The 17,619-nt window shown below is 40.5% G+C and overlaps 1 protein-coding gene across 2 annotated transcripts in view; it reads right to left on the bottom strand.

The window, feature by feature from the left end:
- The window catches only part of DSCAM (DS cell adhesion molecule), a 390,325-nt gene that overhangs the window by 66,398 nt on the left and 306,308 nt on the right, over positions 1-17,619 (bottom strand). For both annotated transcript variants that reach the window (XM_061988625.1, XM_061988624.1), the window contains exon 18: positions 13,040-13,173. In XM_061988625.1, the coding sequence (XP_061844609.1) occupies positions 13,040-13,173 (134 nt within the window). The remainder of the gene's footprint in view (positions 1-13,039; positions 13,174-17,619) is intronic.

Below are 17,619 nucleotides of genomic sequence, written 5' to 3'. Positions count from 1 at the left end.
GAGATGCTGAGGAACAGCCACTGCAGGGAGCATCATTTTCCTCTGATGCAACTTCAGCTCTATTGGTATACATGGACTTCTAGGATTTGAAGAAGTATGCCATCTCCTGGCATTTCTGCTTCTTTTAGAAGCAAATTACATAGGTATTGTGCATAAACACTGAACTCTATCTGTTTTTTGCTGATTGTTTGTTGTGATTTTTTAACATATCTTGGAAAAACTTTGAAAAGGTGCTTTAGAAGTAAAAATGTGTTTGTAACAGCTTTCCAAGGAATTAAGGAGTTTCTCTATCAGGGAGGTAAGATAACAGGTAGCATTTACTGCGGACTGGAGGATTATTCAGTCAAAGCAAGGCTCCACCTTGCCAACAACTGCATCTACACATCTTCTGATGTAAGAGAGGTGCACTGAAGACCTCTATTGCCTTGTTCTCTGCAAGTTGCAGAGAATGGAGATAGGCATAAGGAGACCTTAAGGACAAAAGCGAAAAGCAAAAAAATCCCAAGTTTGGGGTGTGTATTGTGAATTAAGGACATATACAAGTTGGTTACCTGTATATTGGCTGCTTCATCTTGAAAACTAAGTATGTATCCATATACTACCTAGAGTAGCATGTGTGTTTTCACTATGAACTTACATGTAAAATACATCCATAGCATCACCTAAAAATGGGGCTGCAAGGATTTGGAGAGTTCACCCAAGTCTACCCTTCTTCTTTAAACTAGATTCAACTCTATATGCACAATTTTAGGCAGATGTTTGTCCAACTGATTTTGAATACTTACAATACATGGACATTTTGCAACTCCCTAGACTGCAAGATCTACTCCATTGGTTAACTAATCTTACTATTAGAAAGATTTCTTGAAATCTAGACTTTCCTGCTTTAGTTTAAGCCCTTAGCTTCTTTTACAGTCTATGAGGAATAATGAGAATAGATTATTGCCTTCATCTTCTCACCAGTCTTTAATCTACATGAAGCTTTATCATTCCTTTGCCCACCAATACTCTTTTTACAGCTTAATAACTCTGATGCTTTCAACACTGTCCAGAAATCACACGTTCTCAAGCAATTTCACTAATAATATCTGGTTTTACTCTTTGTACTTTTTAATGATGGTCCATAGCCTTCTCAAATACAGTTTCCAAACCTGCATTCAGCAATCCCAGTGTATGGTGTTTGCCTGTTGACAACAGGACTATAAAGGTAGATAATCTTCACCTTGGGATGTTCCATAACTGGTAAATCCTCTTTTGGAGAATCTAGCCAATTACTCTCTACCCAGTACTTTTGTAGTTGGTTATGCATAGTACCCATTTTCTTGCATCTACCCATACTAAATTTTATCATCAAGCCTCACCATTAATTAAGTTTTTAGTTCCGCAGGGTAAAACTGCAAAGATTTCCATCTTTTTGCAAAACACTATTACAGAATTGTTTACCCTGCTCTAACTCAGTCCTTTATTGGTCCTGGAAATGATGTTTTCAGAGTGTCTTGGATTGACAAGTTTTTCACTAATGAGGACTATGACAAATTGTTCTTACATGGAAGCAAATTGGGTTAACATGAAATCAATACATTACCATATTTATACAGAAGGAACTTCAAGTTCATTCAAATGCATCTGTCAACAGACTAGACAGATGTGTCCTCTCAGTGAACTCCCTAAAGATGTGAAATACTGTCTGAGGTCACAGGCTACTACTTTTCTTCACGACTGCTGGCTTTTGGCTTGCTTCCTTTTACAAATGGATAGACTCTCAGAGCTGCAAATAACTATCAATCCTGGACCACAGTTTTCAGTAAGACTCTAGATACCACTTAGGCCACATAACAATTCTGTTCAGATCTTGCTATTTTAGCTCATGTTTTGAAACTTGGCATCTGTTTTTCACTCAACATTATTGAAGATAACTAGATAGCTGTTGTAAACAGATGCTGTGTACAGAATGTACTTTCCATATAAAATTTTATCTTGTTTTGTTGTTTGAGGTTTTTTTAACTTAAGTATGGAACTGAAATGTTAGAAAGTACAAGATGGAAATTTTGGAAATAGCACAGGAAATTCCCCGACTTTGCACCTGAAGGAAAATCTTGTAAACCTATTTTCAGGAATTGCACCTGTAAAATGGTCCACCACCTGTACTTCCAGATAGCCCATGTAGTCAAGGAGTCTGTTGCTTTGGAGTCACTGAGGCAGGCAGCACTGAGGTCTGCCTGCTCCTTTGCAGCAACTCACAGAGCCTTCTGGTGCTCATGATCAACAAAGCAGCATGTGGTGTCATGGGCCAGTGACCATAGGAAGTTGAGGAAACCACCTTCTGACCTGCCCAGGGTTTTGCTGACTCCTTCAGTGGCCCCAAGAAATCACCAGCTTTTTTCAGAGCATTTCAGCCTATTAACAAATGCTATGACAACATCTGGTCTCAAATGCTCTGCCCCCTATATAATACAGAAGGCAATGGGTAGACTTGCATCCTGCTGAAATACACTGCAACTGACACCAAGGACTTATTGTTAAACTATATTGATATATCTGTATGTAAGCTTAGGTAGTGAGACAAACAGGAGTTTTATGAAAAAATCAATATCAAATTTGTTTTAGTAAGGCTTTGCAAGGAGACCTTTTAAAAATTCTATAAAATAGCACATCAGAATTAATTTATACTCTGTCACATCTCTCCTGAGATGTGCTCTGTGACAGAAATAAAATAAGCAAAAAATATAGAGTTGACAAAGCAAATAAAAGAATGAATGTACGATGTTTGGGAGCTGGTAAGAAAACTAAATAATTATGAAAAAGCTGTAAGCGGTGTATATATGTGTGTATATATATACACATACACACAGTACTATATTAAAAAGATATATTTTAAATACCATTCTAAATAAGTTTTAAAAATAACCTCAAATTATTCTCTAGTTCTATGCTATATAAAACCAAGAATTAATAAATATATACATGCGGTAAAAAGTACTACGTAGATGCAATGATAAATACTGCTTGTAGTACATAAATCAAGGCACACATATTTTAAATTCAACCTTACAGATTCTGCTGACTCTAAATAAGCTTCCATTCAACAAAAACTCCATCTACCCCTCCAGCTTCTGCCAGCTACCCTTTGCCTTTTTAAAGTGACTTTCAGCACCTCTTTAATCACTGCAGCTGCTACAATGTGTAACAAATCACTTCTGCTTTATAATTGCCTTTGCTCCATTTTCCATGATTTTATTCAAGTCTTTAAACTGGAGAGGAAACAGGGGTCAGAAAATATGACGCAAAGCCACATTTTGAAAGATTTGGACAGATCCTATACAAAATCAAGACAAGACTTGCATCTGCCTGAAAGAATTGTGCAGAAAATACCTGGATGCTGGGAATTTATGTAAGCTAATTTTGGTTCTTTAAAGATCTAGTATAAGATAATTATATATACTTTCATATACTTTAGTTTAAGATGCATATCATCTGGTTTAATATAAGCATATGCACTTTCTCTAGAGTAAACAATGAGAAGATAAGCTTTTGGAAGATTCATCCAGCTTCTCCCAGATATCTACACCGTGTCTACCCCTAAACCAAGTCCCTAAACACCACATCTACACATCTTTTTAATACCTCCATAGACAGTAACTCCAGCATTTCTGTGTGCAGCCTGTTCCAATATTTGATATTTTTGTTTGTGAAAATATTTTCCTAAACATTTGCTGGTGCAACTTGAGGTGTTTTACCCTTGTCCTGTCACTCATAATTCTATACTTGTAACCTTGCTACAACCTCCTTTCAGGTAGCAATAAGGTCTCCCCTGAGGCTCCTTTTCTCCAGGCTAAACAACCCCATTTCCCTCAGCTACTCATAAGACTTGTTCTCCAGACCCATCACCAGCTTCATTGCCCACCTCTGGACACGTTCCAGCACCTCAATGTCCCTCTTGTCATGAGGGGCCCAAAACTGAACACAGTGTTTGAGGTGCAGTCTCACCATTGATGAGTACAGGGGATGTTGGTCAATTTCCAGCATGAATTATGTTTTCAAGTAATTTGACCTGGGTTTTTGCCAAATATAAGATTTTTTTATCCTTCTCCATCATTACTTCACTCCTGTTTATCTCCCCCATCTCCCAGATAGAACTGTTTCATAGAAAAATTTCCAAGTCAAGAGGAATCCTTGCTGGACTGTCAAATTTTGTATCTTTCTAAATCCCTTAGAGAAGGTCAGAATTGTAGATTACAGTTTTCAAAGGTTCTTTCAGATGCAGGTCACTGCCAGGTACCCAAGGCTGACTGTAGGGTTTGCACTATGAGATAACTCCTGTTCATCACTCCTATTTCAGCAATGGGATCTGTTTTGCTTTGTCATTCAGCTTACCCAGCTAATACTCTTATCATGAAAGCATTATTTAGGATCTTTGCAGGAACGTTCTCACTCATTCATCTGGTTCAACAACATCTTGTTCTGGAATTTCTTCTCCTGCCAGTCCTCAGGCCTCTGGTCATTTGGGACCTCAGTCAAGGTAGTTTAAGGGAGAAATCTTATCTTAGTGGAATCCCACAGCTAGCAACAGTTTGATGAACTAGCATTTCAAAACTATTGCCAACATTCAAAACTATAGAACAAACAGGTTCTTTTCATCAGAAAAGCATGTTTTAAAATTTGTACCTCAATGTTTTGCAAGTTTCTTGTCATGTTTGCCAGTCTTTGGCATTCATACCGGAAAGTGAAATGCAATCTGAAGTCTTCCTCAAAGTTTTACCATGGAGTTGATCATAGTTTGGGTCACGGGCTTTGGCGAGCAATTTCACAGAGGTATCAGTAATCCATGGAAAGTCACTTCATACCAAAGAGTAAGAGACTTGGTGTCAAACAGAAAGAGCTTTAAAAGTATGGCAGAGACTACTGTGCAGGCAGAAAACTAAAATGAATATGAAGCATTTAATAAAAGGCAAGGGAATTCACATTTAAGAATCACAATCCCTCCTGTAATATGCTGAGATGTTATGGGTTTGGTTTGGTATTAACAACATGTTTATCAAATGTCAAGCCCAAGAGAATGCAGAAATAAATTCATGCAGCACAGATGACTTTTCAGAAGAATGCAGTAATGATTACAGTTTGGATACGTACATAGAGCTAAACAGATATACACACCCTTGCAAAATGGAGAACATTGTCAACTATAGAGAAGTCAGTCTTCTCTGATTAGACAGTATCACGCTACACCAGTGAAAGCGTCCTGTCAGAACAGCAGACATCAGTGCCACACTTCCCTTTGCTGTGTGGATGGTCTGGGCAGCAGGACTATGTGGCAACAACAGTGCTCACAAGCTAATCGATGAGTGCCTGGATCAGGAAAGATTGAGTGGGCTCCTAGTCTTGCAAAAACTGATCTATTTGGGAAAGTCCGAGAGCTGTGGACCATCAGAGCCATTAACACATCAGTTTTCATGTGTGCAGAAGGGCACAGCAATTCTGCTTAAGACTGCACATGGTGATGGGAATCCAAATCATACCACATGAAGAAGGGAGGACAGCAGGAGAACATACTCTAACAGGTCAGGATATTAGAAGGCTAGAAGCTATGACTTCTTTCAGGAAAAAAAGATTCCTTCTCCACTTGCAGATCTGCAAATTTGGAACATTTACAATGCCTTGGGCACTAGTGAGGATGGTGTTGAAGGGTTGATCTAGCAGTAAGGCTTTGTCTTGTATGACCGTAAGACCTCAAGAAATGAGAGCTACTGAGCAGGTATGGGATATATCTGGCAAACTGCAGAAAGAGTGTCTTTGCAAAGAGGTTTGCTAATCTAGTGATGGGGGCTTTAAAGTAAGTGTGATTGGGGACAGCTACCATAATAAACAAGCAGGTGCACAAAGGCACAAAGCAGACATGTTTAGGAAACAACATGATAGATGAGGGTCTCACTTTTCCCTTGTAAGAGTAGCACAATTTAGAATCCATCTTAAATGGACATACACTAACATATGTACCTTAGAGAACAGTAATTGGAAGTCTGTGCATAGTTGCAGAGCTACGGAGTCATTTGGATTACGGTGACATGGTAGGACAGTGCTCATGACTGCTGTGCTTCAATGGAGGAATGCAGTCTCTTCAAGAAGAACGTATAGGAAGGTATGAAAGAGGGCTTGCACGCACTTTGTGTAAAGGAATTTCTTGAATGCATGGAGTGCTATTCCAGGACAGGTGACAAACCAGTATAGAGCTTGTGACATATAGATATTCACAGTATTGTAGCAGGTGTCTGCTACAGGCCTTTTGGTCAGATGAGGAGGCAGAGGAGTACATCTTTAAGTAGACGAAAAAAGCCTCACAAGTATGCATCCTGGGATTCATGGGCAGATTTCACTAGACTGACTACTGCTGAAAGGGCATTAAGACTGGAAAAAAGCAGCCTAGGAGACCTCTGGAGAGTACTGGAGACTTTTTCTTGATGGAGGTGATCAATAAACTGACTGGTGGAAATGCGCTGTTGAATCTGTTGGCCACAAACAAGAAAAGCTGGTTGTAGATGTGCAAGTCTGTGAGAACTGTGGCTGTTGTGACCATTAGACTGGAGTTCAGGATCCCGCGAAGAGTGATCCCATGAGAAACTGTCCTAAAGGTCAAAGGGGCTCAGAACAACTGGCTAATCTTCAAGTGCAACTTCCTCAAAGCACAAGAATAGTCTTTTGCAATGTATGGAAGGTTGAGTAAGCATAACAGAAGGCCAGCAGGGATGAGCGTGTAGATTCTGATCGAAATCAAACACATTTTATTTTGTGGAGGACAAAAGTAAGAACGGTTTCTTTAAGTTCATTGGCAGCAAAATGAAGGCTAAGGAGAGACTGAGTTCATTGCTGTGAGGCAGGGTACTTAGTGAAAAGGAATTTGGAAAGAGTTAAGGTATTTCATAGAATTATAGAATTATAGAGAATGGTAGGGGTTGGAAGGGACCTTTAGAGATCATCTAGTCCAATCCCCCTGCAGAAGCAGGTTCACCTAGATCAGGAACATGTCCAAGCAGGTCTTGAAGACCTCCAAGGAAGGAGCCTCCACAACCCCTCTGGGCAGCCTGTGCCAGGGCTTCCTCACCCTCACGGTGAAATAGTTTTTTTCTTATGTTTAAGTGGAACTTTTTGTGTTCCAGCTTCATCCCATTACCCCTTGTCCTGTTACCATCTACCATAAAAAAGGGATGTCCCAACCTCCTGATACCCACCCTTTAGATATTTATAAATGTTAATAAGATCACCCCTCAATCTCCTCTTCTTATTTTAATACATTTTTTGCCTCAGTTTTCATTGGTAAGGTTTGCCTTCATGTCTCCAGGTCTCTGAATCTTTTTGAAAGGAATTTGGGAGTAAAGCTTTACCCACAGTAGAGGGAGATTGAATTAGAGAGCACTTAATCAATTAAGCATATATAAGGCCATGGTACCAAATAGGATGCATCTGACAGTAGTGAAGGAGGTGGCTGATGTAATTGTGAAGCTACTCCTGATTCTATTTGAAAGGCAATGGCAATCAAGGGAGGCTTCTGATCACTGGAAAAAGGAAAATGCCACACTCACCTTCAAGAAGGGCAAGATGGAGGATCCAGGTAACTACAGGCTGGCCAACCTCATCTCAATAATGTGAGATGGCTATTGAGCAAATCCTACAAGATACCACTTTTAAACATGTGAGGGTGAGGAAGAAACAGTTGATGTGGATTTACCAAATGTAGATCATGCTTGATTGACCTAATTGCTTTCTATGACGAGCTGACTGGCACTATGGACAAGGCTAAGGCAATGAATGTTGTTTTCCTCAGCTTTACCAAAGCCTTTGACCCAGTCTTTCAGACTCATTATGACCAGGTTAGTGAAGTACAAACTGAATAAGAGAACAAGAAAATGGATGGAAATTAGTCTGCACTGCTGTGCTCAGGTTTGTGATCCAGTGGTGCAAAGTCCAGCTGCAAGCCAACAATTAGTAGTATCCCTCAAGGGACCATTTTCTGGAACCAATACCATGTAATGCCTTCATTAACAACCTGAGAGACTGAACAAGAGTGCACTACAACCAAGTTTGTGAATAGCCTGAAATTGTGTGTAACATTTTATATGCTGGGGAGTGGGACTGTTATTCAGGGGAACCTACCCAAGTGGGAAAAATAGGTTGGCATACTGGTATTTTGTGACTCAAAAAGAGTATTCATGGAAGTCCTGCATCTGGGATAGGATAATGCCATGAACAAGTGCAGTCTGATGTCTGACTGCCCAAAAGACATCTGTGCAGAAAAGCATGTCTGACACCAGCAACAATACACTCAATAGTGTGTAGCCAGTAGGTTCAGGGAGGTGATCCTTCCCCACTACTCTGCACTTGTGAGACTGCATTTAAGTACTCCATCCAGTCTTGGGCTCTCCAGTGCAAATAAACCCCATGGACACACTGGAGCAAGTACAGGACGGGGCGGTCAGGGGATGGTTAGGAAGCTGGAGTACAGCACATATATAAAAGGATAGGCTGAGCTAACTATGTCTGTCAGCCTTAAGAAGAGAAGGCTCAGGAGAGACTATTGCCATCTATTTATGCTTCATTAGATGATTCAGAGAAGATGGAGTCAAGCTCTTTTTGAAGCTGTGGGGTGGGAAAAGTTTGGACATGGGACATTCTGATCAGATGAGGTAAAAAAAAGTACCATGAGACCATGGGTGTTCAGAAGGACTGTGGGATCTCCATGCGTAGAAGCGTTTAATACTTCACTAGACGTGTCTCTGAGCAACTTGAGGTAATTAAACTTGTTTTGAGAAACGGGTTGGACTGAATGACCTTCAGAGGAACCTAAATTCTATTACTCTATGGAAGTTTGAAAATATGAATCTAGTTGGCCAAAATACGTATACAACTGAAACCAAACACTGGCAGAGCTAATGTGCAGCTCTCCAAGAAAAGGAAATACATTAGATTGCCACCAAGATGTTTCCTAATTTAGATGGGGGAAAGGTTCCAAAAAAACTCCAAAGACATTTTAGGCCACTGGCACTATTGTATGTCTTTCATGCCTGGACACTTTCTATTCACAGTTGCCCAAACAAGTTCTGCTTTTAGCTTTCCCTATCAGGAAATCAGAGAGTGACAGTGAAGTCATCTTACTCCACTTTTTAGTATGAGTGGAGTGAAGACATGAACCGACTGACAATGTCCTGAAAAGGAAAATCACTGAGGAGAGCAGTCTCCATTTATTATCATTTCATAGTGCAGTTCTACTTAGATCATAGAATCATAGAATGGTAGGAGTTGAAAGGGACCTTTAGAGATCATCTGGTCCAAACCCCCTGCCAAAGCAGGTCCACCTATAGGGATCAAGTCATTCCTCCCATTACTCTCCAGACATCCCATGGAAAAAGAAGACTGATGCCTAATTTCGTGACCTTCTCCATTGGAAACGGCAGGACAAGTCTGTTCAACTTGTTTGCTCCTATTAGTGAATGACTGACCAACAGATCACCCCCAACAAAACCCCAACAGCGATAACAACAGTAATGATTGCACTTTCCTAACCAAGCAAAATAGATTTTAATATTTGTGTTTCTGATTGTCTGATGCCATATTGTTTGTTGACACTAAATGACATAGTTAGCCAATGTGTCTTCAGCTCTTAACCTCTCTCTGCTTTCCATGTCAATTCCAATGCTTTCTCAGTCCTTCCTGCACCCGGAAAACCTGCTTTTTAACCTTTATTCCCAGGCTGGCTATCTATTGCATGCTTTGTGTCACAATGACCTTTTCTAGGCACTTTCTGCCACCTAAGTTTTATTTAATCTTATGTAGGGTGCTGATCTGAATGTAAAAAAAAAAGGTGTAGTATCAGAAATCACCTAAATCTCATATTTTCTTTTGTCCTTTAAAAAACCCCTGGCAATACACATTTACACACCAAGGCATCAGGTGCTAAGGCAGCCAACTGAAGCAGTTCCCCTCACAGCCAGGTAAGAGCTGAACCACTCTAGCTTCTGTACCAGGTTTCAAGCCATCTGCAATGTCTATAGCACCACTAGGAAAACGTACACTGACAGGACTAGATGGCAGCCTGTGCTGCAGCTGATAGCACTGTCTGTTGCTTCCCTGAGGCCTGGGCAGAAGGAGTGTGATAAGCATGTTGCTGGTACCCTGGGGATAAGCACACTTAGAAGGATGGCGGCCAACATGAAACCATTACAGGTGGTCTTGAGAAGGCAGCTTCTACAAGGAAGCTTCAAGCAGGGTCAAGAACTGTGGCAATGTGGGCTGCAAGTTAGCACAGAGCATAACTATTTAAAATTAAGTTCTGGTAGGCTTTGTTTCTTATATTTGAAGAATGACTGGAACATTAAGTCAAATTTCTGTTGTGTTTTGGTTTGTTTTTTTTCTATATTTGCAGAATGAAAACCAGAAGGTTCTGCCTAATAATGCCTGTGCAATCATATAGGCATAACAATTAAACAGTATGACATTAGATCCTTGCTGGTCCTTTATCTTGGCTAGAGAATAGATTTCAGTGGAGAATTATTTTTATTTTTCACACATTACTCATATTTCTGGTCTGACACATTCCAGGCAAATACTATCCTTATGGCTCAAATTATTTAAAAAGGAAAAGTCTTCTTCCTTTTGTGCAGCAGCAGCAGAAGTTTTAACATCTTCTGCCCTTGCAAAGCAAACTAAACCATTCAATAGGCAGCAAATCTTGCTCTTATAATATCTCAAGGTCATATAAGGGTTGTACTTTGTAGTAAAAATGTGCACAATATGACCAACAGAGTTAACTAGTTTTCCTGTTGGTGATTTAAACACCAAGCAGTGTTCTTGTGTTAAAGGGCTGTGTTGTTAGCCTAAGTTTCTAAAGTGTCTTGTATTGACTTGTTTTCAGTAAAGACATACTGCTTGTAAAATGCAATTTGCAAAGAACAGAGCCTTCCTGTGTTTAACTCTACCTCTGTTTTTTTCTTTCTCCTCGCTAATGCTTAAAAACTGAATTTGCCCTTCTGCTTAACTAGCAGACTTTTAGCAAAGTTATTTTGCCACCGGGACTTTGATTGAAGGAAGAAGTATGTTCAGGAAGTTTTTATGGCTCTATATGTCCAAGATTACACTCAGTATTACAGCTCTATACCTCCAATGCTAGGCTCTATACTACAGCACTTGCTAATTATGGTGGCAGAAGACATGATAAGGACACAGGCCTTCTAATTATTATTATTGGGCCTCCTCACCACTGAGTGTGATCACTATCTCACTCACCACACAGAACTGATACAGAAGACCTGCTCTGTAAGCCACAACTCATACTGATCTGCAAAATACTACTATGAAGTGGTATGGGGACAGTCCTCATAAATACATACTTTAAACTTATATGTGTATGTACTTATATATATTTATATGTACACACACAACATAAACATACACCCCTTCATGCACACTGGTAACAACAGGGTAGCTATGCATGAACATATTAACAATTAAGAGAAAACACAAACACCTCCAAGTGCCTCTGCCTTGGGCTACTGTAGGCAGTGATACCCTCACATCATGCCACAACACTGACCACAGAAATATGGCAGTAAAATTCAGTACAGGCCAAGACCATCTGAGGATGTTTACATTCCCGGTGATGTGAATACACTAAAAAATGTTGCTAGCAAAACCTGGGGAAGAAACACTGGTGTTTTGTGTGTGGCAAGCAACTAGGAAGAGCCAGCAGCACCACCTGGTGTTCTCTCCAATCCCCCAGAGAAGCGCTCCATCTCCCTAGACCAGAGGCCTAAAAACAAAGTCCAACTCTGCAAACTCTTACCTCTTTAACCTACTCTGTGCCATAGAAATGGATGAACCTCGATGGAAAAATCTCTGGCAAGTTCACCTTTAGATGGTATGCTCAAAACAGTTTTGTTTGCATGACTGCAATTATTAAATTAATGGAGTTAGGAGTCGGAAGTCCCAAAACATAAATGAAGCAAAGATCTTCAGCCCTTAGATTTGGATGTGACCAATAAATCCTTCATATAGTAGGATTAACAGTTTAAGCATAGCTATCAATGGACATGTGTGGTTTGCCCCATCTCCCCTTGAGTACCAGAAGAATTAGTTCATTTACTGGAAGAATGGGCTGAGTGAGGCTGTGTCTGCCCAAAGGATCCCATTCAGACATACCCTCAGGCCTTCCTCAACCAGCTTTGAAAACAAGCCTGAGGCACTTTTGGAAAATTTCCTGTCAAATGCCTTCTACTTCTGGAACAATATCTTCCTTTTCTATTAAATTAAGGTTGCATTTTGCAACTTCTAATGCTACCTTTAATGGGAAGTCCTGCTTAAAATCTAAATCAAAACCTTGGATAAAAACTGAATAAGTACTTTTTTCAATGTATATTAAAATATATACGCACAGTTATTTACAAAAACCAACTGGCCCTTGTGTTTAAAGATAGCCGGATTCCTTTGTGACTCAAAGGGGGAGAAACATACCCGATATTCAATTTTCTCTTATCCCTTTCTCAGTAGCATGTAGACCTAGAGTGCGAAAATACTCCAGGTATAAATAAGTTTATTCACAAGCCAGTATGTTTTTTCATAAGTCTTTATGTTCCTTCACACATGAATACCCAAGCCAAAAAGGCAGGATGAAAACACATCTAAGTATGGATATATAAATACATGCCTTGAGCTACAACAGGGCTCTTGCAGCTGATCCTGTAAAAAGTAATTGAGTACATTTTAAAAAGAAAAACCTTAAAAGACATTCAGTTTCAATTGTGAGTTTTGAAAATATTTGTAAATCAGTGCTTTGCAGTAGGTTTTAAACTGTGAAGAAGTTTGATAGGTAGGAAAAACCAACACCAACTCTCAGTCACTCCCATAGCTGCAGGATCCCACTTCACCCTTCCTTAGGGTGAACAAATGGCAGGAAAGAAAGTGTCAAGGAGAACGTCAAGACTTGAGTGTCTGCAAATGCACTGTTTTGGCCCCAGAAGTCTATGTTGCCTATCTGCACTTGCACTGTGGGACTTACTGTGGGGTAGGGGTGTGAGCAGAAGACAGTGTATTTCCGAATGATGCCATTTAGCTTGAGAGGAGGCAGCCAGGAGACAAAGACGGTGGAAGCTGAAGCTGCTGCAGCTTTAACACCAGCAGGAGGACCTGGAACTGGAAAACCAAGATATGTTAGAATGGCCCAATGCAGGCATTTGGTCATCACCGTATAATAAAGGAGTAAAATAGAAAAGGAGAATGTGCTGCTTTGGTAACTATGTCCCTGTGGACTGAGATGGACACCCTGTGTTAGGACGCAGCCTATACCCTGACCATGCCAGGGGAGAGGGTTTGGAGGGCTGTGCCCAAATCCCTAAGAGGAGGCACTCCCCATGTCCAAAGCAGAACCTGCAAGTGATTGTTAAACTTTTGTGAAGTACCATCCTCAGCCTGCATGCATAAAAAAATCTGTTGACTGTGGCCAGCGAGACTGCCAAACAACATATTATTATAAATTATTGATTCTGAAGACACAACTCAAGCCAAATTATTATTCACTGTATAAATAATACACATGTGAACAGTTCAATAGTCATACATAATAGAGCTGTGAATTTAATAGAGAGTAAATGAGCTGTTCCATGCAGCCAGCACTGTCTGATGTGACCCAGGCCTAGCTAATGGCATGACATGTGAGCAGACATATGGCCATGCAGTATCCTCCACATCTCAGATCTCTATTTGTCACTGGAGTATGTGAACAGAATCACAGTATCACAGAATGGTAAGGGTTGGAAGGGACCTCTGAGACCTCTCTAGTCCAGCCTCCTGCTAAAGCAGGTTCACCTCAATCAGGTCAGATAGGAACACATCCAGGTGAGTTTTGGAAATATCCAGGGAAGGAGACTTCACAATCTCTCTGGGCAGCCTGTGCTAGGGTTCCTTCACCCTCACAGCACCCTTTAGATGTTTGTAAATGTTAATGAGGTCTCCCCTCAGTCTCCTCTTTTCTAGACTAAACAGCCCCAGTTCCCGCAGCCTTTCCTTGTATGAAAGATGTTCCAGTCCCCTGATCATCTTGGTGGCCCTGCATTGGAATCTCTCCAGAAGTTCCCTGTCCATCTTGAGCTGGGGAGCCCAGAACTGGACACAGGACTCCAGATGAAGCCTCACCAGGGCAGAGTAGAGGGGAAGGATAACTTCCCTCAACCTGCTGGCCATACTCTGCTTGATACATCTCAGGATGACACTGGTCTTCTTGGCCAGAAGGGCACATTGCGGGCTCATATTTAATCTGCTGAACACATATCTATTTCTCTAATTACTGCATCTATCTATAAAAGCCATCAAAAACTATCATAGAGAAAGAAAAACTCCTTTCTAAAACCACACCTAAAAAATCCTTCAGACAGGAAATTATAAAATCTTTGTACATAATCTTAACTGTATCTCTTTACATGCTTGCATTTTGAGAAAGGCTTTAATTTCATGAGCAAATGTTATTTTTCAAACTCACGTTACACTATGCAACAACCTCCAACTTTGGAAACACTTATACTAATGTGAAAAAAGTCTTATGTGCTAGAACATCACATCGCACTTAACCTTGTACTTAAACAATCATCGTAATGCTTGACTAGCTTTCTTTACTTTCACAGAAAACAGTTATTGTGCAATAGAGATGGAAAACTCCTTGTCCAGTAAGCTGACTGTTGTAGATGTATTCTTAATCCTTCTTGTACCTCATTAAACTAAGTAGATACTATGGTGGTACAAAACTTTGCCTACAGAGATAAGCCAGAGAGCTTAAGGTCTAAACTTGTTTAGCTTTGTGGCTAATCACATTTTTAAAAGCACAGAAAGAGAACTTCCATTTTGTATCGGCACAGGTGCTACTGGAAGATGTAAGAAAAGTGACAGTTAGGCACCACTCAGTGCGGTATTTCTGAATATGCTTTTTCTATTTATAGTGTGCTGAGAAAGCTAATAAGGCATCAACTGAGAATGTCATGATTATAATTGCATGCTAACCCAGCCCCTTGCTGCAAAGGGGCTAATTCAGTTAGCAGTTCTACCCAATGCAGAGTAAATATTGATGCTTGACAGCATTCAACTTGGTATTTATACCCAGCTCATTAAGAAATGCTATTTGCTTCCGCTGCTGAAGAGTGAAAGCCTGCTCTCCAGGGTAATTACTTAACCCACGGGAGGATTCCTTTACTGTTAGTAATGTTTTCTGGAAATCACTGCAAATAGATGTATGAGGTTAAAGTAATTTATTGTTAAATTAGGGTGTGATCTATAGGGACAGGTTCTGATGGTAATTGGTCATGGCTGTCAACTGCTGAGGGATTAACTAGGAATTCATCCAGCACTTTCCAGCCAATGGACATATGTGGAAAACACTACTTGTCATTGCATTGCTGTATTACTGGCTGCTAAACAGGCCAGGAGGAAGGGAGGCTAAAAAGAAAGCTGGGAAGCCATATAGTAAAATTTACAGTCCAAGGACCCTTTCACCATGTTCTGGAGGGGTTGGAATCGGGCAACAGTTTTTGCTGTGGTGCCAAAATTATTCCAACTGTTCACTTATTACTCCTCTTTATGCTACATACTTTTTGTTTGCCAGGTTGTTCATATGGCACTGACTGCTCCTTAGCAGGAACTCTGCAGTCTGTCATCTGATGCCTTACAGACCACCACTGTCCTCTGTCCAGAGGGTGAAGACATTGTTCAAATTTATCCCCTAGACCTAAACAAGATTATTAGGAGTTTGTTCAGCATTAACTGGAACATTTTTTACTAAACATAGGTTTCTTGAGTATAAGTTGTGATGGGGTAACGTGGTGGAAAGACCTCAGTGTTGCTATGCTAACTTAAAATACTTTCTCTCATTGCCATTGCATGCTGTAGCCTTCAGTCATTATGAGACAGCAATATCAGGAACCTATGCTGTCTTATTGAATTCTCCATGGTTCTTTATTTAGTACACTGATTACCACAGATCCCAGTAAAGACAAGCTAAATGTGCACAATACCATAGTTTCTTTTTTTCCCCATGGTCAACAGGGGTAAAATAATGGTAAGAAGATAAAGAAAAACCAGGGCTGGGCACAGAAAAGCTAAGGACTGCCTCTAGAAAACTTTGCAACCTTCCAGGGAGCAGATTTGGCAAATTTAAGATCAAAGATGGCCTCATTCTCCAGCTAGCAAGGCTTTGAAAGACACAGAAATAGCATGCTGCTTTCATGTGGAGGAGAACACTTTGTATTCTTGACAGTGCAAGTGAAATGCTAATGCAGAGAAAGCAATTACAGTGATACAACTAGTCCAGGAAACAGCATTTAGATGTGCCAGATAATGGGGAGGAGCTCCAGGAACTTTCACATTCCCCTTTTCATAAGCAGAGAGATTATCACCATTTTTCTTCAGAGTACTGAACAGCAGGGAGGCAAATGCACAGAGCGTGGTGCGTTTAAGAGCGATGTCACCAATATATCAGAAAACTTAACCCTGCTCAGTAACAGGTATTTAACTCTGCACTACACAGGATTGTCTTATTGACTGTTACATTTATGAAAAACAAAATCCTGACTGCTGCCAGTAGTGCCTTTGTTTATGTAGCTATCTCACCTACAATTTAGACCTATGCCAGCTAAAATACACTCACATATGTTGTCCCCTCTCCTCATTCACCCTAAATTGGCCTCATGTTTATGATATGGTTTCTATCTAATCCTGCCAGTTTCACAAAGGGCATATTTATTACTCTGTATCTTTTTTTTGTTAATTAAAAAGATAAAATTTGAGACAGCAGGAAAAAAAAAAAGCATTAGGGGTCATTAGGGGCAATTTTCCATCAGAGCACCCAGGTAATCAGCTGCAAAACCATCCTCATCAGCTGAACGAGCCCAAGCAGAGCTCTGCTTCAAAGAGTGATCGTGCACTTGATTGGATTTATGCTTACTAATTTTAGAATAAAGATAAAGCTTCATCACATGGTATCTGTACATCTACGTCTCTCATGCTAATGGCCAGGAAGCTAGTGTCCAGAAAGAGAGAAATTTCTCCGGATTCAGGCAGTCTTACAGTGAGGCTGGCAAAGGGGTTTAGTGTTACTCTTCCTTCCTCCCTGCAGCTAGTCCCTGCTGCTACCTTGCTACATCTTCCCCCTTGCTCTGAAAGCTGACTTCTCTGACAGAGGAGATCTGGAAGGACAGCACTTCTGCACCAAGAAAAGCCTTTTGTGATACACAAACAGCTTTCTGTGCATAAGAACACTTTTTTTCCAAGGGAAACCAATAGAAGAGAAAAACCTCTTGCATCCTCTTGTGTCACAGAAATCCCAGAAGCAACTTCTGTCAGATACTGGGTAAAAAACAGCTATGTCAGGCCAACCTGCCAATTGCAGAAGGCAATTGAGTACCCTGGGAGGGTACTCTGGGGACTCTGTTCTGCTGGATTGATCTGCCCAAGGTCAGAGGTGCTGCTGCTGGCTGAAGTGCTGTGTCCTGTGTTGGGCTTGTACAAATTCATTGTCTTAATTATATTTTTATCATATCACATTCACAGTGTAGAAAGAGAGGGAATTTCTTCCCCCTGCCCACGGCTACACAATGG

This window comes from Colius striatus, chromosome 1 (genome assembly GCF_028858725.1).
Source record: "Colius striatus isolate bColStr4 chromosome 1, bColStr4.1.hap1, whole genome shotgun sequence".
NCBI classification, from domain to species: domain Eukaryota; kingdom Metazoa; phylum Chordata; class Aves; order Coliiformes; family Coliidae; genus Colius; species Colius striatus.
This window is presented reverse-complemented; position numbering and strand designations above follow the sequence as displayed.